Source organism: Lepisosteus platostomus, chromosome 12 (genome assembly GCF_059453375.1).
Source record: "Lepisosteus platostomus isolate fLepPlt1 chromosome 12, fLepPlt1.hap1, whole genome shotgun sequence".
Taxonomy (NCBI): domain Eukaryota; kingdom Metazoa; phylum Chordata; class Actinopteri; order Semionotiformes; family Lepisosteidae; genus Lepisosteus; species Lepisosteus platostomus.
In genome coordinates, this window is record NC_142622.1 from 37,604,326 (window position 1) to 37,626,544 (window position 22,219).

Here is a 22,219-nt window from a genome sequence, read left to right on the forward strand (position 1 = left end):
GATGTATGAGAGTGTTTATGATATTTATGGCATTTGCTTGGCAAGATCAGAGTACTGGATGGTTAAGTTACAATCAATTGAGGGGGTCTGAAAAATTGAAATGTTTGATTTGGCTGCTATGCTATGTTATGGACTTCATTCCTCCTTTTCTTTCACTTTAAGATTGTTCTGAATTGGGTTAAAAATGAGAGATAAAAACCAGGAGGAGCAGGGTGCAAAATTAACTGAAACCTTTGCAGTAGTCTTCACCTCTGTTGTTATTTCTTTCCACTAGTCAATTATCTGGTGCAAAAAACACAACACTTACAGTACCTAGAATCTATCTGTGTGTATCAAAACCCACCCCGTACACTTGACTTTAACCTTACTCATTGCCACATTGGTATGTAGAAGGAGCCATGAATTTATTACAAGGTTATCCCAATATGTTGCATTGCGTCTGTGTCAGCAGAAATCACCTTAACGAAAATGATTTGATACAAGTGCCTGGATAGCTGGTGTGCATGTGTGTTCGGCTCTTACAACTCAATGGAAATAACTGATCACCAAATATGATTTTTTCATGATTCATTTCTAGCCTTTCCGATGTGCACACTGCCACTATTCTTGCAACATGTCTGGATCCCTGAAAAGGCACTACAACAAAAAGCATCCCAATGAACAATACACAAACGCAGGCTTGGGTACTCCAGCTGCAGATATGCTGCTTCAACAAGGTAGGTTTTTTAATCCGTGTTCAACATACTGCATGAATTTCCATACAGACTTCTCCTTTTGTCCTTAACTTTTAGTTAAGATTGTGTATTGCATCCCTGAATTTAACGTTACATCTGTACTACTGATACTGACTACTGATATGTTTTTTGTGTGTATTATGTATGTTTCATGCCATAATATAAAATAAAATGCCTTTAGCTGCTTCCTGAATGTTTGCTCCCATGTTGATTATTTAGTGATTTATTAGTACAATCTTCATAAAAATTTAATAATTTAAAAATGAACCCACTCTTCTTACCTAACAAGCAATGAATGACACAGGTTGAAAAACACTTGAAATATTCCTGAATGCTATGTTTTCCCATTTAGCAGCAACAAGCTCGAAGTCTTGATATGTCTATATTTCACTTGGGAGAGATGATATTTCAGTCAGCAGTAGTTTTAATTATGCTCTCAAAACTATTTGCATTTAAATGAATGGAAAAGAAAGCTGAATGATATTTAATTAATTATAATTTACCCATGAAGTTAAGCTATTACAGTATCAATTTACATGTCAGGCTTTAAAACAATTTGTCTCTTTTTAAAGGGTATTTTTAGAACATAAGAAGGGTTAGAAATGAGAGGAGCCCATTCAGCCCAATCTAGCTTGTGTGGTAGTTAGTATTATTAATCCAAGACTCTCATCTAGCCATATCTTGAAAGACACTAGGGTATTAACAGCATGGCTGGGTCCATACTCCCATCTTTAATCTGTGGGTAAGAAAGTCCCTCCTGTTCTGGTTTTACAGAACATTTGTAAGCACTTGCTTACATTAAACGTCATCTGCTATGTGTTTTCCCAGTCATTATTTGTATCAAATATTTTCCTATTTGTATTTGTTGCTTTTATAGTGTTTTCTAATTCTCCTACAATTCTCATAATTTATTATCATCTATCATTCTGGAATCTGTATCATTAATATACATTTTGAAAAGCATAGTCCTAGTACAGATCCCTGTAGTAATCTACAAATTACATCAACCCAGCTTGAGTATTCATCTCTTATCTGGACCTGTCTATTTTCTTTTTAATAACCAATGCTCTACATGTGTGTCCATTATTGTTATTGATTGTTCAGTGACCTCTAACAAATTGATAAGGCAAGATGTATATTTTCTAAACTATGCTGCCTATTTTCTCTGATATTGTTTCCACAAAAGTGATCCTTCAGTTTACTTCATATAATTGTTTTCATTGCCTTCCATTTCTTTTTAAGTTTGGCATTAACCAGAAAGACATATTTTTTTCAGTATATGGAACCTGTGAGACTCTTTTCTTTGTTTTCATCAAGAAAAAACTTATGTTCACTATTTTTATTCTATTTTTTATGTGGACTCCAGCTAGAAAATCCCTGTTCTGGTTTGATTGTGAGGTCAAATAATCCTTTCAGTAGGTGATACATTTCAGGGTTACTGTCAGTAACATTACCAATTATACTTAGTATTGAAAGAGATGGAGAATAGATTGTTTATGTCCTTGAAAAATGTGTATTTTTAGTCAGAAATTGCTTTCTTTTTGCCATTAGAATGATTTATATACAGATCTCTTTCCAATACATCCAACTAAGTGGTACACTGTTTGATACAGGTTGCAGAATAAGTGGATTAATTTGCAACCTGTGTCAAAAAGTGACTGTAGGATGAAATCCAGGTTGTGCCACTTCCAGGGCCTGGCAGTTCCCAGTGTCAAGGCAGAATTACCCCAGAGCTACTGTGATAAAGTGGCCTTGTCAATATAGAATTACCCAGGAGCACTTGACAATGAGTGGCTGATATCCACTAATCTAATTGTTGTTTTGATATGTAATGTGCATGAGGTTATTGGTTATCCATGAAAGTTGCCTTTGTCATCAATTTGCACTGGTGTCTCTCTGCATACTGCCCAGATTTGCTGAATGAGAAGGAATGTGCACATGCTGAGTTTGGCACTGCACATCAAAGTAGGAACATCATATGCATTCTTCAAGTATCAAAAGCTGCAGTTTTAACTTGGTTTTAAATGTAAAGAAAAGGGAATATAACCAATCCCAAAATTCACAAAAAAAAACAATGCTTTAATTCTTGTAATAAAGGTGTTTATTGTTAGATACAACAGATGAACATATCTTGCGTCCTCCTATCTTTTTGACAAAGCTACATAAACACATCATTTAAATAATTTTGGTGCTGCTAGTTAGTGGGACGGACGGATATCAGGGCATTAACACAACATTTTGGTCCAAGAAAGTCTGGCAGTCTGTTTCTTTGATCAGTTTTCAAACCATTGCCTAACAATTGCTTCCACACACTTATGCATTTTTGTGAGATGTTTCCTGAATCATGTAATTAATCATATGGATATCATTTCCATTTTTGTAGGTTCCTCATACATTTTGATTTTAAAGCTTTAAATTATAATAGGCTGTTTAATGAAAAATCACTTCCCTTTCAATTACTTCATGTGACACAAACAGTACACGATATATAACATAAACATTGTTAATGCCAGCAGGGAATCATTATAGTATTCGCAGTTTCATATAAGGGACCCAATCTTTTCTGTATGTTCAGGGAAAGCAATTACAACAATGGAATAAAGCTGATCCTGATGAGGCTAAATTTAAGGTGGTTTTGAAATGCTTTGGTGCACTTCTGGTTATCATTGGAAAGCACACAAGGTCAGTCATCTTAAGCCAGTTGGATGCCACATTCTGACAGCATCGCTAATTGACAATGCTATGTCATTTCTGTCTTCCCCTTTCTAATGGATAATATTTTTCTAAAGAATACTACAGTTAAGTTGTGGTTTGGAGTTTTGAAATAAGTAGTGTTTTAAGACAATCATTTCAGTGAATGGTTAAGTGCATTTATTTTGTTTGGCAGATTATGACTGCAGCAAAATTTATTGTTAATTTTAAAATGCCAAAAGGACTCAACAGCTGGCAGCTGTGAATTCAGAAAGATTAAAGAGGAGCCAAGAGCCTCTGAAAGTGTACAGCTGTTTTGAGTTCTGATAGATGATGCACTGTGTAGTGTCTATTTTTATAATACTGTTTTGCCAGATTTATATCTCGTACTTGGATTTTTTTACGGAAATATTTCGTCTGCAGATTAAAGACACTTGAAGATGTTTTAAAAGAAAAATTGTTTTACCACAATGTATATACAGTAGCTATGGTAATTATAATAAAAAAGTGCTATCTGATGCCTTAAAGATTAAATTACAATTATTGATGTTATTTCTGTTCAAATCTTCTGATGTATAGTATAAGATGAAACTGTAATTCACATTAGATAAGTCTGGTGCCTAGAATGCTTAGACAGCAGTGGGTTGTGGACTTGAATTTTCACAGCTTACCTATAATACACACGAGATATACTGTATGCTGCATGTAAAACTCTGATTTACCTGCAGTTTAAAATGACTGCATGACTTATAGATAAATAATTTTAATATCCCTGCTGTCGGTGTACTACAGTAGTACATCTTCTTTCCCCTTTGGAACATAATTGTCAAAACAATATCTTAATATGCTGACTGTCACTGTATAAGATGGTGTTTTTTAGATGAGACGTTAAGCCTATACTATGACTACTTGCTTGTTAAAAATCCTGTGGCAATGTTAGTAAGACTAGTAGTGTTCATCCCAATGTCCTAGCTAAATTCCTCACTAACCAACCTAAAGTTCCCCCTTCTTTATTTGGTGAGACTTCACTTCTGTCCATCCTGTGCCTGATCTGTGCAGTGGGACAGCTGGTGCATAAAGGCTGTCATGTTTTTCTTCACTGGTGAATTAATTGCATCCCCTCCGCGTGTGAAGAGCACTTTGGAATAAAAAAAAAACAATATAAATGCAATTAATTATTCTTATTATCAATAAAATACTGTTTTTAAACAGTAGTATAGAGACGTACGTTCTGTACTCTGATATTACATACAAGAGGCTTTAACAGAAATGCAGTCCTCGTTAATTGCGAAAGAGTTTGGGCGACAAAAGGACAAATCAAGTCATTCAATTAAAACCTGAGAGCAACAAAAGATCAGCAAATCAAAAATCATAACATTGGTTTTACTTCCACGTTATATTTCTACTGCTGCTCATGTACTTTAATGTAAAGAATTCCGTTTTCCTTTCAGTTGTAAAACATCTAACCTGCCCCAAATTTGTTTCGTATTTTTACTTCCAGGAGGTGTCAAGTGTCCTGTCTGTAACTTTGTTTATGGCACGAAATGGGAGATGAATAGACATCTTAAAAACAAGCATGGTCTTAAGCTTGTGGAGACTGATGGAAATCAGTGGGAGGTAAGGTGACTCAAAAAGCTGCCTCTAAGGACATTGTTTGGTTACTTATGACTATAGATAATAAACATAGTCCTTTTCAGTGTAAAATATTTTTATACTATGCCCTTGTCACCATGCATGAGTGAAGTTTCTGAAACAGTTTAGGTTGATATCAACATCATTGAAAGGGCTTCTGTTTACATGGTATGCTTTAAGCTTATTGAAAGTCATTGTCAGCTTATTGAAAGATACAAGATCATATTCTGGTCTCACAGTTTCCTAATGTGTCTCTTCTATGCTTATTAATCCATCTGGGATATTTGTGAAGATCAAATTAATGCACGCACTTGCCTTTGTTGGTGTTTTGACAAGCTGGCTACGAAAGCAGTTATTCACAGTATCAATCGTTTTTGTCATTTCAGTTTCAGTTTTAGCAGTAATGATCTCATTTGGCCTGTATAACTCTAGGTGAAGAAAACTGAAATCAACCAATGATATAACCTCTTCTTTTACACATGCAAATCTAATTGTATTGCAGGCTAAACAGGGTTCCAGTTGTTCAGTTTTGATTCTTTCTTACAAGCCAGTTCACAATTCCAGTTATTTTTTGCAGTCACAGAAGTGGAATCTCCAGTATAAACTGCTTCCCCATCACCTTTCATCTTTTCTAGTCATATTGTCCCACTAAAATTAATCTCCCTTATCCTCTGTCATTCAAATTGCTGTAACTGCTACAAATGTTGTCATAATTACTTGCTAAAACTGTTGCAGTATATTGTTTCTAATATTACTGGCTTTTAAATATGTGCCTCCAGGAACTTGGCTGCTTATTCTTAGTACAGGATCTCCCCTAAAGAATCAGAAACAAAATACAATAGCACGAGGAGTATTTACTATACTTCTAAAGCAAAAGAAGATAAGGAACTGCCATAGCCTTTTCTTTTTCAAGTTTTAACGTTGTTCTTTTTATTGTTTTATAAATAGATTACTGCATAGCCCAAAGGCACAGAATTCAAAATGTGTATCTTTCAGCAGGTTGTAGAATCCTCCTTGGATGAGCCATCTACCCAATATCTCCATATTACAGAGACTGAAGATCTCCAGGGAACTGAGGCTGCTGTAGCAGCACTCCAGGATCTGCGGTACAACACTGAAAATGGTGAGTAAAAGCAAATACCAGGGAGGAGTTTGTGACAGTACAGTTTATTAGCTCTTTCCTGATGTTTGTACAATCAGGCAGAAAATGCAAAAGAGAAATGAAATAGAGTTTCTTTTTCAATTACCTAGTTTACAAAAAAATACCTTGGACTTCATCAAATGAAATGTTATAATTAAGCAGGAAAGTTTTGGAATCATCCCGTGAGCGTTCTCATTCTCTTCCTTTTGTTTCATTTGGGATCTACACCTTTGAGCATTTTTTAATAGTGAATATTATATAAATCAAAATGCCGCATTCTCATTTTTTACATTATTTTGTATCATTAGGTTTTGGTTTTCAGCCATGTTCAATTGATCTTCTTTGGGTTTTGTTCCGTTTACAAAAGTTAAATTAATTTTAGATAGAGAATTTCAGTTGTTGCTGTTATTGTTTTTGTCTTTCTTGTGCTTATTGCTTGCCTCGGTTTGATATTTACTATAGGAGAGAGATTGGATCCTACGGCAGTTAATATTCTTCAACAAATAATTGAGCTTGGCTCAGAGAATCATGACACTGCTGTCGCCTCAGTAGTTGCTATGGCTCCTGGAACTGTGACTGTGGTGGAACAGGTGAGATGTCATTATCATCTACAGTAAAACTTTCTGAATTAATGGTAATGTAATTTATTGGTCTTATTGCATCATAGTCTTGACAGATTGTGGCATTTTTTATTATTTATGGACCTAAGGAGCTACTTTGTTCTAGTGTGTCTTTCACAGTGGCGAAAGAACGAAATGCATCAACCCGAATTCACAGATAATGTGGATAGAAATGCCACTCTCCTTTTGCAAACAAGGACTGAAATGAATAATCAGAGCAAAACTGTGTCCAAAAGATGAATAAGAGTATATTTGACTCATACACACAAAATTAAAAGCCTCTAGTAAAATGAAAAATATAAAGTCATTGACATTATACACTGTACATCTTTTTTTTATAAGAATAATTATGGGTTATAAGTATGTGCAAATGATTTAATGTGATTTTTACATCTTTTAAATTCATGATATTTATGGAACTCATTCTCGTTTCATTTTATACAGCAAAAGGGAAAGATTAAATTTCAAAATGTAAAACTGCACCATGTCGAAAAATAACTGAAATGTATTATGGAGTTGTAAATGTCAGAGCAGTTATTTACAGAGTTCTTCCACATCAGGTCAGCACTTGCACATTGCGCTCAAATGAAAATGAAAATTTGCCTTTGGAGCAATTAAAGGTAAAGCATCACTCGAGGGAGCAGAAGAACTTCAAAAAGAATATTCTATCAAGTTTTTTACAAAGCTCCACTTTGAAATCCTGAACTAATGTTTATATAAGATTTTTAATGCACGTGTCGAAATATTGGCAGTAGAGAGAAACACTGACCTACCTTTTCAGATGAAGTGTGAGGTTTAAATAAAACCAAGCAGCCTGTAAAAAAAGCAAAATAAGGCATCATGGGAAACTTCAAAATCCCTTGGCCTAAGATTTGAGGCATAATAGTAACGATAGTAGTGATGATAGCAATAATTTGAGCTAATGGTTATTGTAACAGCAACATAGTAGTCAGTTTTGTATCAATGCTAACAGCTCAGGTCATTGTACATAGTGTATTTTAGTGAACACCCAAATGTTCCTTACTTAAAGGCCTCGTAAATGGTGTAGCATTAGTTTGTCAAAGCAGACTATATAAAATGGTCTTTAGATGTTCTTAATTCCCTATAGGACGAACAAAGATCAGCTTAATTGTTTATGTGCATCATCACTGCAAAAATGTCTTTATAAGCCTTAATGAGTTCAGTTCATTGCTTTTATCAAGGCCATATGCGTCAAGGCTTGAAAGTTCAACTGTAACACTACTAACGAACAAAGGCTAATTTACTTTATCCAATTAGCATAATAATTGGAATTTCACACTTTTCAAAAAAATCAAGTACCTTTCGTTCATATGTACAGGATAGGAAAATTGCTAAATTTTGAATGCAAGGTAAAATCAGACAGCAATTGATTGTTCTCAAATTCAGGTTAGTTTTTTTACAAGAAACTAATCACCAAAATCATCACTTTTTTATTTACTCTAATTGAGCTAATATCATTTTGATATGAATATATTGTCAGTATATTAAATAACAGTTTAATAGCTGCACTGCTTTTGGTTCAATCTAACCCTTTAATGCCTTCTTTGTGATGTTATATGTTCTGTGGGAAGTGGAAAGAAAACAGATCCAGTTAAAGGTTACGCAGTCATACAAAGACCTGCTGGTTAGGATAGTTAGTGTCCGGAAATTATTGATGTATGAGTGGGTACACACATCCTGTGGACACCAATAATATCCTGCTGTCTCACCCCAGGATAGTCAATAGTCCTAATCCGCCACTTGTTTCCAACGAAAACATTTGATTCTCATTACCCTTTAGTCTGATAACAGAGATGGGTGCAGTATATTTGGCCAAAGCCGGAAGGAAAACATTTGCAAATAATGTCAACACACAAGTGATCTTGTGAAAGATTCCACAGAGGAGGAGACATTTGTTGGTTAATTATTTGATGTAATATAGATTTACCTATGGTTTTACTGACTGAGCCATCAAGCACAATTCTTTTCATTTATCACAGGTTGCCGAAGAGGAGCAACAAGGGAACCACGCAGTGATGATTCAAGAGGCTTTACAACAAGCATCAGTAGGCCTAGGAGAGGAACACCATCTGGTAGTCTCCTCGGATGATGTGGAAGGAATTGAGACTGTTACTGTTTACACACAGGGAGAAGATGCTTCCCAGTTCATTGTGTATGTCCAGGAGGCTGTTCAAGCAGAGGAGCAAACTGTTGAAACTGTCTGATGCTCGGAAAGCAAGATTGTGCTTTTTGAAAAGGAGGAGTAGAGTGTATCAAAAACCGTTGTGAAGAAATTTTTAAAATATAAATTGTAGATGTAGGGCAGCTCAGATATACCCTTTTCTTCACATAAATATGTTGAATGACCAGAACTCAATATGTGATTGTTAGCGTCTAGATTATCCTGATTTTATGGATAAAACAACAAAGTCACTCAGAGGAAACTTCCATGAAAGGGCCACGCTTCTCGAATTAAAAGTAAAAACAATGTCAGGATTTTGTATCATAGTAATATTTAATCTCTCCCAATTGCTTTAGTTTAACAATTTTTAAGAAAGCTAGACTGACACAGAATCAGATTTCTGAAGATCCTGTTATTGGTATTAGTGATATGACTCCATTCCAAACATTTAAATTTCAGTTAATATGGGATGGATAGATAGTTTAATTAATTAATTTTCAATTAATAGTTTTGCACTTTTAATGTAAAAGGAAAAGTTTCTACCAGAAAGCATCTTGATAAATGCCCTTGAGATTAAATGAGCTGCTTAATCCAGAAACTTTGTGTAATTCTTGTAATAGTTCAGTGTATTTTCTGTTTAACAAACATTTTTCATAGTTTGCACGGTGCCAAAAGTTTTTACATATCTAGCCATAGATATTTAAACACAGAGAAATTTTCAAAAAGGAATATGTTTTTAAGTTTTGGAAACCAGGTATTTTTTCAGAATCATATTTATATTTTAAATACGGTTTAATGTACAACAGCCTTTCTCTTTTAGTCTCTTAATCAATTAATATGTTTTAATTCTCTTCATTCTTTCACTGCAAACAGAATTTTACTTGAATTAAAAAAAAATATTCTACTTATGAAATTCAGAAGTTGATAAGAAAGAAGTGTGAATATCAGATGTTGTCAAGTCTTTCTTTTTACAAAGAATCAGACAGCAAAAACCTTATGTTTCATCATCCCAAGACACTGTACAGTAAAACAAAAAGAAGATGAGTATACAATTACACAGTATATGAAACAGAATTAAAAGTATAAAAGTGAATTTGAAAGTGCTTGTTGACTTACTTGCTAGATCTGATATGGGCTGAAAGATGATTCTACAATCTTAGAGTAACAGGACAGACAGCAGTATCTCCCATTGTTCAAAGCCTCATATGTGAACTGAAAGGGGGCCAGAATTTGTGCACAAGGAAGCTTAAAACAGGTTAAATCAGTTTTTGCATTTTAATTTTGGTTAAGAATTTGAGAAGCTTAAGAACATGTTTGGATATACCAAACAAAAGCAAGCATTAGCTTGTCTGCAGTGGACTGAAAGAGATGTGTATGGATAAGACTAATTGTTGATGACTAAGCATCTTCATGGCACTATAAAGAAAAGTACACCTTTTTCATGGTTATTTTTATATTTTTAGCAATGTGTACTTGCAACCTGCACTTACTGTAGATCTTAAGTTAATAGAGTATTATAAATTTTCAAAGTGCTGTACTGTAAGTATCAGTAAAAGCCTGTTTTTCCAGAGCTACATATCGAATGCTATGGTAAATAAAATAGAATTGAATCTAATTAAGCACTAGGGAGTGTATGCTTTGAAGATAAAGAGTTCTGGTTGTACTACAATGACCGATGCAAACATTAAAGTGATTATGTCCCTCAGCTTCAGGAGCCCTGATTTCAAAGCAGGGAGTAATCAGAGAATGGGACTTATTTTATAAATTATAGTTAATAGAAAATTAAATAACTAAGAAATGAGGCATTGCACAAGCACCCCGTTTGCAAATATTATTACCTCACCTAAGATGACCATTTCTGAGACTCCAAGTTCAAGTATTTTCAGTAGTCTTATTTTCCTTAAATAGTAAATAGAGAGAGAGAATATATTGAAAATTCTGTTAGTTAAAGGATTCAGTTTCTTTGGAAATTTCAATCAGATTGTTGGATATTCTGCATTATTCAATTAGATTATTGGATATTCTGCAATATTCTGGAGAGTCCATTAACTGCTGAAACAAGCTTCCTCCGTAAGTTTAGTTTGTGTCTCACCAGTCACTCTGTATTAGCCTCTACAATGCTGATCAGATTTCAGCCTTTATGAAGACGAAGTTGTTTTCTTTTGAGTCAAATATGCTAAGGTGTACTCTTATTAATGCTACTGTGTAATATCCAGTGTAATATTACATCAAGCAGCACACCTAGAGAGCACCTAGAAGAATAGAGGGCCTAGGTATGACACAGTCTTGGATATTGCTTTTGGTTTAGAAAAGAGGTATTAAAATATTTACTTACTATAATTAACTTTTTTTTAAGGATCCAACACTTAGTTTTCTAAGATAAATCTACTTGGGACCAGTGAGGTTAAGATGGGGCATTCTTACAGGATAACTCCTCATCTCTGAGGAAGAAGCCATCAGATTTCAGTCAGTAGAAGTTGTCAAAATGATCTCTTCATCACAGATCAGTGCAAACAATCAGTGACAGCTGTGGATTGCTATAGAAAACAACAAAGTCACACACCTCCATGGTCTACAGATTTACAAATGGGTTAGATGGGCTGAATGATCTTCTGTTGTTTCTAACCGTTTTTATGTTCTTATTGTATGGACTTCAAATCACTATTATAACATTGCTTACATAATGAGAGCAATATCAAAGCAGTAATTCCATGCAATCTTTCTATCCTTAAGCAATACAGAGTCCTTAACAGGTAAGTTGTTAGATGTTACGGACTTACATGTTAAGAATTCCACACATCGGTCTAGTGCAACAACTAAAAGTTCCTGTAGACGTAAACCAGACACGATGAAGACATGAGACGTAACTTCACTTTTGAATCTTTTCAACATCCTTTTAGCCTGGGGGTTGCGGTATAAAAAAAGTTGAACTGAATGACAAATTATTTGATTTTTTTTATCATAGTTAACCACATCTTATGTTGAGTTTCATCACAGAAATAATAATTTTCTGTATGAGCCATATAATTTTATCTGTTTAGAAAGCAATTAATGGCATTTTTCCGCTGCAGTGGTTCCAGAGATTGTCTTTAAACATTTCTGTGTATGTTCTGCCTTCTTTGAAAGTTCCAGGGAGATTGATTAATCATTATCAGATCAACTTTTCCCTTAACTGCCAAATTACAACATCTCAGTTGAATGGCCTATATAGCAATGTGGACTGTGATTAAAAAAAATATATTACTGCTGAGTCCTGGAAATCTTTGGTTAGATATTGAATTGTACATTATTATAATGATAAAGTCTATTACAGGTACACTGAGAACTGGGTAAATGTATTTAATTATTACAAGCAAAAGATAACTTTGTAAAAAGAATCCTGAAATCTTTAAAGTCACCCCTCCGTTTTCTAGCCACTTCTTCAAATTCAGGGTCAAGGGAAGCCGGAACCTATTCTGGCAAGCAACAGGCACAAGGCAAGGGACAAGAAACCAGCCCATTGCAAGGCAGACACTGGAACACTCGTACTGTATTTAGGGCCAGTTATCCCAGAAGACAACTAATCTGCCAGTAAGTTATTGGACTGTGGGAGGAAACCCACACAAACTCAGGGAGAACGAGTCAAATCCACACTGGAATTGAACCCAGTGCCCCAGCTCTGAGAGGCAGTAATGCCAGCTACTGCGGCATTATATTGCTCTTCTTTAAACCATTATTTTATAAGTATATTTCCATATGCTGTTTTGTTCTACAGAAAGAGCTAATGTTAATGCAGAAAGGGTCTCATACGACTCATATACAATCGTGTAAGAAAGCAATGCATGGATAATTATTTTTATTCTTTGATTCTTTCCTTTCAACTAAATGAGCTAGGTGGGTCACACTCTACCCTGTCTTCTCATCACTTAATTCAAAACATTGGTAAAAGTGTGCAAAAACATCTTGGTCATTTAAGCATTTTGAATGGCATTCGGTTAGCACAGTAGTACATCAAAATGTCACAATTTTTCATTTAAATCTTGTTTCTACAGGTTTGTGAGTCAGGATAGGTGAAGTAGTACATTATTAGTTTTTCTATTTACAGTACCTGCAAGAGCGCTGCTCAGGTTCCAAATCATCCAAGAGAATGAGCACGGGTGTCTGTTCAGTTCCTTGTGGAAGTGATACTTGAATGATCAGAGGTTTTTCTTGTGTCTTTTAAACTCAGAAGGGATTTTTCTCCCATGTCAACAAATGTATATTCAAACTTTAAGAGCATAAAATTCAGCATAATTCCATTGTTCATCATCTATCACGTCATTCTATTATATGATATTGTACACTCCAGAGCACACTAGAGTAGTATATCTCAGTATTATAATGTAAGGCATTGCAAGTGTAAAAGACTCTGAAGTCTGGCTTTATCAGTGAATTAGAGTGTGTGGTTTGATTCACTGCGAGGGAGCATGCAAGCTATAAAATATATGATCTCCTGTGGGGCAGCTGGTCTACAGCTGCATAAATTTAAAACTCAAAACTTATTTTACTACTAACTTTTTTAGAAATGTTGTTATTCACCATTTCAGTGATTATAAAACTTTATTTTAATTAATTGTAACTAGATTAATTACTTAAATAAGCTTAAATAACTAAATGAGTATTAACATCATCACCACAATCTTTTAACGGATGTTTTCATACAGGGTCAATATCAGCTGCAAAATCACCATACAGCAAGTCAGTTGAGAACACAATTGTAGAGACTCTCATGCAGTCTCTCAACAGATGTGTTTGAGATTCAGAACATTACAGGGAGGCAGTAAAAAGGTGGTAAAAAGGCTCTAGGGCTCCTGTTGGGGGGTTTGAAAAGAGAGGCAGACTGGTCTATTGAAGTCAGCTTCTTGTTTTTAAGGGGCTTCTTGGGCTTCCTGTAGAACACGAAGCGAAAATTCCTGTCACATGCTAAAATATCCAAACAAAAAGAGAGACAGTCAGATATACTGTACATCATACTTCAAGTGAAGATGCTGCATCAGAGCTTGGTATCTGAGTCAGTGACCAAAAAAGATCTAATGTACTGTACATAGTACTGTACTTAAATTCTATTGTAAGACATACAGTATTAACTTTCGTAGGTGATGATATGGGAGGACCAAGTCTGTGAATTAATTTTGTTTTCTTTCTTTGGTTTTGATTTCTGGTCAATTGGAAGAAAAGATTATATTGTAAGAAGTGCGGCAAGTTGGTATTTCAGTTGCTAAAGGGAATTAATGAAAGAGGTTGGAAAAAAAGGTTGAGATGAAAAACATGAACCATTATGTGGCTGAAATTCCTGCTACCATTTTACAAATTTACTTTCTTTACTGTCAGTCTTAGCTTGGCTGTCTAAAGATTTCTACAAAACTCTTGCTACAGAAAAGAGACTTGGCACTTTGTGATTCAAATATTCTGACTCTAATAATATAATAATTGCTTACACTTATATAGCGCTTTTCTGGATGCTCCACTCAAAGCGCTTTACTCAAAGGCAATGGGGTCTCCCCTCCACCACCACCAATGTGCAGCATCCACCTGGATGATGCGACGGCAGCCATAGACGGCATCACCACACATCAGCTATCCATGGGGAGGAGAACAGAGTAATGAAGCCAGTTCATAGATGGGGAGTATAAGGAGGTCATGATTAGTAAGGGCCAATGGGAAATTTGGCCGGGACGCCAGGGTTGCACCCCTACTCTTTTCGAGAGACGCCCTGGGATTTTTAATGACCGCAGAGAGTCAGGACCTCAGTTTTACGTCTCATTTACGGTGCTTATTTACAGTATAGTGTCCCCATCACTATACTGGGGCATTAGGACCCACATGGACCACAGGGTGAGCGCCCCCTGCTGGCCCCACTAACACCTCTTCAAGCAGGAAGGCCTCTCATCCAGGTACTGACCAGGCTCACACCTGCTTAGCTTCAGTGGGTTGCCAGTTGTGAGTTGCAGGGTGATATGGCTACTATATCACCCTGCTAGCAGATTCTAGCAGTTGTACTATACATTTAACTTGTTAGGTTGATGAATTTGAGTTTTCCATCAATGATTGAGAGAACAACCTTACCTGAAATTTCTAACCGTTTTCTGACAAAATGTGCTTTATAGCTCCAGGGTTTTAAGAATTTACTTTCCTTATATATGGATAAAATCACATTTTTCTCACCTTATCTGCCTACTACATTCCTCAGTGTGTGCCACCTGTTTTCTAGGGCGCTGACCTATTATAAGAATGTCAATGAATATGAACAAGGTGATGTGCTATGTATCCATGGTAGCCTTGGATATCAAAAAGAATTTGAGCTCCAACAGAGACTGAAAAACCTATAATATGAGAAAATGTAAATGTATTTGTAAAAATGTAAATGTACTATTGTCATTTCAATAAGCAAATGAATTATATAAAACGTTGTTCACTGAGCATTTGCGACACAATCTTGTTTTAGAAATGAGTACCTCTTTTGATTTTTTAAGTACAACTGTTAATGAGATTAAAAACAGAGCATTAATTAATTGAATATATTTTCTCAGCATTGTTGTCATGCCTTATAGTGGAAACACTTCACTATCATCTGTAGATCAAATATTTAACCAGTGTGATATGCTTTACAGTCACACAACAAGAACTTGCTTAACTTCAATTAATTCAACTCTTAGGCAACTTAAATCAACATGTACTGTATATGCAAAGAAAATTAAAAAAACAAATTGTGTGAACCTGATTATGTTTAATGTCTTCTGAACAGTTGGTGAGGAATGATTCAGAGTTACACCCAGAGTTAGGTTTTATTTGGTTAGGGATAAGCTCACTTTAAGGCTGAATAAGGTTTAAAGTAATTACAGTGACCTACAGTTAGGCTGATGAATAGATATTACATAGAATTTGTAGATAATGTCCTATAAAAATGGCTTTAATTTAGAATTATTGTTTAGTCTATGTAAGGGCTAACAGTAGATTTAGTCATAGAAATTCTTTTAGAGCCTTAGGTTATGGTCAGAGTTCTTGTTAGGTCTTTTAGGACTATAGTTAGTTTTGGTATTAGCAGGCGGTATTGTACTGTATATCTTTAATTTAGGATTAGATGTGTACATTTAAATGTGTGTTAATCACGAATTTAGAGTTAAATTAGAAAAAGGGTTAGGATTGGTTTTGGATTAGTGTGAGAGTTAAATTAACAAATTAAACTAATTTTAATTTTGGAAATGGGTTATGATTGTTTTAAACTTGTCAATTAGGACAAACAGTTTCATGTTGTGTTTATAATTAGTCTCTTGGTGGGGAGTTTGACTTAGTGAATTGAATATGGATTAGATTTTTGGTTTTATTTTAGGACTATTCAGTACTTTTTTCAATTGAACAAAATGGGGCCAGTGCACTATTAAAATTAATATAAAATTGAATTTAACTACGCATGACAGTTGTGGAATGTAATTATTATTTTTATGTCGTGGGAGAAATATACTGTAATTATTTCTTAAATATTTCTTTCAAATGTGTCATATTTTATATTCACTTTGTTCTACATATACAGTAGCTCATGAAATAGCAATAGCAAAATGCATTGAGGAATGTATGTAGTGATATTAGGCATAAGAAAAGTCACTGAGGATTACAAGTTAAAAACTCTTAGTTATCTTCAACATGTCAAAATTTTAATATTTTAATAAAATGAAGCTAGGTGTATTTACTGTATCTGCAATAGATCAGGTACCTAATAATAATAATAATTTCAATCCTATTCTTTTTCAATGTGGGTTATTGTAAAGAATATCCAGTTCATGCGTACAGTACATTTTGTGACTACAGAACTTTTTTCGTTTCAGTGCAGGCATTACGTACAGTATATCTGAGTTAATAAGCCTAATTTTTTGTAAATGTTGTGATGTAGTTGTAATTCTCCTTTTGTGCTTATACTAAAATTGATGGCTTTTACTGCATAGACATCTGTCTTTCATACAAATCAATAAATATTATATATATAATTCTATATTTGTAAGATAATGTACTTACACAATCATGTATTTTGTACAAAATTGTTTTCCCAAAGAGTCTCTTCCATGCCAGTAGTTTAATGAATTAAAAGATTGCATTTATATGCCAGATGTTTTCAAAATTGCTTTTTTGTCAGGAATTCTTGAGCAGAAGAAATAGCTAAAGAAAAAAAAATGTCTTTGGCATTCAGTCAGATCAATTCTAATGGAACCTGATTTTACATTGTCACAACAAGCATCTGTTGAAGAGGCAATGCATCATTTTCTCAGAACCTCATTAACAATTAAAACATAATTGCTGTAACCTACATTAAAAACTTTAATGAATGGAACCAAACAATATATATGACCAACTGTGATCCTTGAGAGTTATAGGATTTTGATATAAAATCTCTAAGCCACTTAATTGCACAAACTACCTACCTACTTAAGTGGCCAAAACTAAATTCTTCCAAGTGGAAATTGATGATAAATGGGTGATTCATAAAGCCTGCTAGACACTGGAACACCAGGAACAGGGTTTGCAATCTCTGCAATAGATGACAAAGCTAAAAGAACTTAGCCAGCTGTGATCTGGTACCCTATACTGATATTATATATGCATATGTAAATTTGTACACCAGAATAACTCCAGTTCAGGTTAACACCAGTAACAAATTGAGTAGAGAAATATACCCTTACAATCATATTTTTGTATTGATATCTGACCACTCAATGATGTCTCGATCGTCACTGTCAGCTGTAAATGTGTATTCTACCTGAGTGGACTGGAAGTAGAAACTTTGCATGTTTCATGGTGAGATTCATTAGTCTATCTTTAAATCTGACAGTTCTCTACTTAACAGTGAAAAGGATAAATTGCTCTGTAATCGATGAACATTTGTATAGCTTGGCTTCCTTAGTAAAAGGGCTATTGAAGTATCACATTATTTAATTTGCTCGCCTTATCCTAAAGATTTAAGGTTTAAGAGATTGCTTTAAGGAGAGAAGGATGTAAATCAAATTAAAAAGCAAACAACACAGGACATTTTTTGGACTCTTGTTTAATTTTTTGTGTGGCTCCTGTGACAAAGAAAGAGCAAATGTTTGTGCCTGTGTTTTGCTGTTAAAACAATGCAGCTACTTTATTAAATAATATGAAGCTGTTAGTTAGTGTATATATAGTGTATATATAGTTATATAGTGTAAGAATGCTTCAAAGGATCATTGCAACATTGCCAAAAGATTCACAACAACATTTCCCCAAAATCTGTTTCTCTCAAGACATATGTTGTGCATATCAAGATCAAGGAGGTGGATTTCAGTTTTATGAAAAAAAAAAATCTTTTTACTTCATAGACAAGACAATATAGCTTCAGGGATTGTCAGATTTTGTTTTGCACAAGCTCTAATAACTTAATATCAAATGGCTGTTCCTCATGTTACTTCACTGAGAAATGTCACGATAATTAGAACTCTAAAGACTATAATTAGATTAGACTTGATTAGAACTCTAAATATTTCTTATTTTATATTTTATATATTTAATATATTATATTTTAATATTATTTGATTTTTAAATAATGCTGTTCCAACCACAAATGTCATAAAAATTTACAGTTACCCTAATATTCTATTACTGATACCTAATTGGACTAGGAACATAGGATGATTATTATTTTTTACTTAAAAAGCAGAAATGTTCAGAGAAAAATGGCTCTCATTGCTCACTAGGTTTCATCTTCATAAAAGCACAGCACTTCTTTGGCTTTAACTCATCCTGGAACGCTGACTGAGGAAATATTTTTGTTATCTGTATAGAGAGCATCATTTAAAAAATGGTGAGGATTCATTTCACATATCACAGATTTTTTCAGGTCAATACTCATGTTTTTATTTCTTTGTAGTCCTACTGTTCTACCACTCTAGAAAACTTGATTGTACAGTAGGATTATAGGAAACCTCTATTTACTGCTGCAGTACTGCCATTAATCTATTGAATTTGAAAGCTGAAATACTTTTTTATGTCTTCTCATTTGCTACGATTCTGTTATTTATTTATCCATATGTTCATCTATCTACTGTAACTCTACGCATTCATGAATGGAGGGTGATGAGATTGTAATCAAAAGTTAAATGGGATAAGTGAAAGGTACAGTATGTGAAATGCATCTCAGATCTAATTCAGTTGTATTGCAGGCTTTTTAGGGGTGTAATAATAATAATAATAATAATAATAATAATAATAATAATAATTAATAATAATAAATAATTGCTTACACTTATATAGCGCTTTTCTGGACACTCCACTCAAAGCGCTTTACTGGTAATGGGGACTCCCCTCCACCACCACCAATGTGCAGCATCCACCTGGATGAAAAATCCACCTGGTGTAGAATAGAAAAGTTTGATTTGTAATACATCTCTGCAATTGACCAGAATGGATTTTTTACTCTGAAAGATTTCTTTTGCGAGTGGTATATATCATAGTGATTATAATAAGACAACATTCCTGAAACAAGACAGCTGTTAAACATTGCACATGCGCCTAAATTGTTCTGATATTGATCTGTCTACATCACGATATTCAATCATTCTTTTGTTCTGAAAAAGCTTTAACTTATTTTATTGTTATTTTTGTTTTTTCACCAACAGTAAATTAAACATGTCTGGCTGTGTAGTAGAGAATACCAGGAGGTTGTCTGATTGATATGATGGAACGTATCGTTAATACTTGTTCAATGCATATTCTTGGAGGCTGGTTAAACTGGAATTTATTTCCAGAATTTTGTTTTCATTGATAGAAAATAAGTAATGATTTCCACTGTATACCAATGATTTTCAATGGAAAGACACATTTCTTTACTTATCCTACTGTTATTCTTCAGTAATTACCTTGCATCCTGCCCCAGTGTGTTCATATGACAAAGAATTAATTAAATTAAAATTAATTAAACATTTCTTTAAAAAAAATCTCTCTTAAAAAAAGTGGGGGGCGGTGTGGTGGGTCTGTGGCTGGAAGGTTACCAGTTCATATCTAGCGGCCGGCAGAGAAATCCTAGGCCCCTGAGCAAGGCCCTTAACCCCAACTGCTCCAGAGACGCTGTATAAATGGCTGACCCTGCGCTCTGACCCTAAGCTTCACTCTCTGTCTGTGTGTCTCAAGGAGAGCAAGTTGGGGTATGCAAAAGACAAATTTCTAATACAAGAAATAGTATATGGCCAAAAAAGTGATCTCTTTACAAAGGCTAGGTTTATTTTTTAATATATTGGCTTCAAGAATATATTGACTGGGCATTTTGTTCCAGATGCAAAGGGTACAAGTAGTTACGTACATGAATAGGAGTTCAAGAGGTGTGTTTACAAGACACAGAGAATGTTAAAACGCCTCATTGTTTTCTTCACCAGCCTTTTCACTTCTTGTGAACCTGACTGAAAACTTTCTTGCAATGTATTAACTGTACGTTAGGTCTTACCATCTACCACAGAATCTCTGGCCTCACTAAACTCTTTTTTTGCATTGCAGTATTTAAAGTACAAATCTAAAAAAATCGAATTCTAAAAGATATAAAGCATATCAATGTCTGGTAAAAATCATAAAAGTAAAGACAGAAAGGTACTGTATGCATCAAATATTAACAGGTCGCATGGTTTAATGAAATATATTACTATCTGCAATGCTGAACCAAAATACAGTTTCAGGATATTTACTCAAAACATAAAACCCTAAACAAACAAACCCTCTAGAAAACCAATAAAGAAACTGAACCAAAAGGTTGGGCCTACCTCATTGTCCCTTTGCCTTAATTGAGATCAATATCCTGTTCCATCCCAAGGTGAAAAGGAGACCCTAATCTCCATGGGACTTCATGAGTGATTCAGAGTTACTTAAAAAAAATGAAATGTGAAAAGGATTTTACCAGCGAGTCTTAAGTCACACGCTTCATTCTTCCAAGTCTGTTCTCTCCTCAGTGATTTTAATAAGCCCAAGGTAATAAAAGACTGCACAGGGGGAAAGACCTTTAGAATTTCAGACAATTATTCCTTGTTAGCTTGGAAAAGTGTATGGAACTGTGGGCTCTCGACAGACTCTAAAGTTACTAGAAGATAATTTAAATGCTTCGCTTCCCTTGAGTGTGCCTGACCTTCCTCCGTGCTTCAGGAGTCACTCTGAACAATGGCATCTGTTGTTGAAATACCTCAACTTCCACCACCTGGTGTCGTTTGGACAGAGGAGGACAGGAAAGGGTTTCACAGTGGGGGGATTAAATGCTCTGAAAAAGCCTAACAGGTGAAAATGGTCTGCTGTTTTTCTCAACAGCCTATGTCTGCAGCCTGAGGGTTACCAAAAAAGCTGTTTTTTTGCACATCTACAAAATGTGCAGACATTAAACAGAATGTGTGTATTAATGCAATGGACTGTCCTTGAGAATCTCTAGGGGGTCCCAGTCACAGCACTATGTTTGCCACCATAAAAAAACTAAGCTGTGTAAAATGATAAACAGGATGCAAAAGATAGAGGACATTAATATCTTTTTAAAATACTTTTTCAGTTCTTCTCAAATTTTAACTAAGGCCTTTGTTTCCCATATTATGAGGAAACAGAATGTCCTTTTGGATGAAGTGAGATCAGTCAGGGGTGGGGTTGCTTGGTGTCATATTGGTTATAATTTCTGCCTTGCCTCAGGGCCCTAAATTCAATACTGGATCTGGGGTGCTAATCTGTGTGCAGTTTGTATGTTCTCCCTGTTTTCGTACAGTATGGTTCACGTCTGGGTGCTCTGGTTTTCTCCCACAGTCCAATTATATACTAGTAGGTTAATCAGCTTGTGGGAACATTAGCCGTGGTGTGAATGTACAGTATATGTCTCTGTGTCACAGTGTGTATCCTGTAATGGACTGGCATCTTGTCTAGAGTGTACCCTGCTTGGCACCCATTGATTGCCGAGTTAGGCTCTGGCTCCACTGTAATCCTGAAATGGATGAAGAGGTTAGAAAATGGATGAACAGATGGATGAGATCAGGCAATGGTAATTAAACTAACAGTGCTACTGTCAATATAATTTGTTCAATCTTGAACTTTGTCTGCATCATACTGTAGGCGCTCATCTTTCATTCCCCACTACACTCACATTCTCCTGTGTATCAGATTCCTATGTTGACAGACTGATTTGATCTTTGCTCCGTGTTCAAAGACATCTAAATCACTGTTTTGGGTATCCTTTTTAAGG

The 22,219-nt window shown here is 34.8% G+C and overlaps 1 protein-coding gene across 2 annotated transcripts in view; it reads left to right on the forward strand.

Moving 5' to 3' along the window:
* Positions 1-10,100, forward strand: part of zfat (zinc finger and AT hook domain containing) — a 55,437-nt gene extending 45,337 nt beyond the window's left edge. Inside the window, exons 12-16 of one of the 2 annotated variants that reach the window (XM_088601849.1) lie at positions 578-716; positions 4,927-5,042; positions 6,054-6,180; positions 6,661-6,788; positions 8,819-10,100. In XM_088601849.1, coding sequence (XP_088457975.1) covers positions 578-716; positions 4,927-5,042; positions 6,054-6,180; positions 6,661-6,788; positions 8,819-9,043 — 735 coding nt within the window. In that variant the 3' untranslated portion in view covers positions 9,044-10,100. The remainder of the gene's footprint in view (positions 1-577; positions 717-4,926; positions 5,043-6,053; positions 6,181-6,660; positions 6,789-8,818) is intronic. The other variant, XM_088601850.1, reaches the window with a different exon arrangement.
* The last annotated feature ends 12,119 nt before the right edge of the window (positions 10,101-22,219 follow it).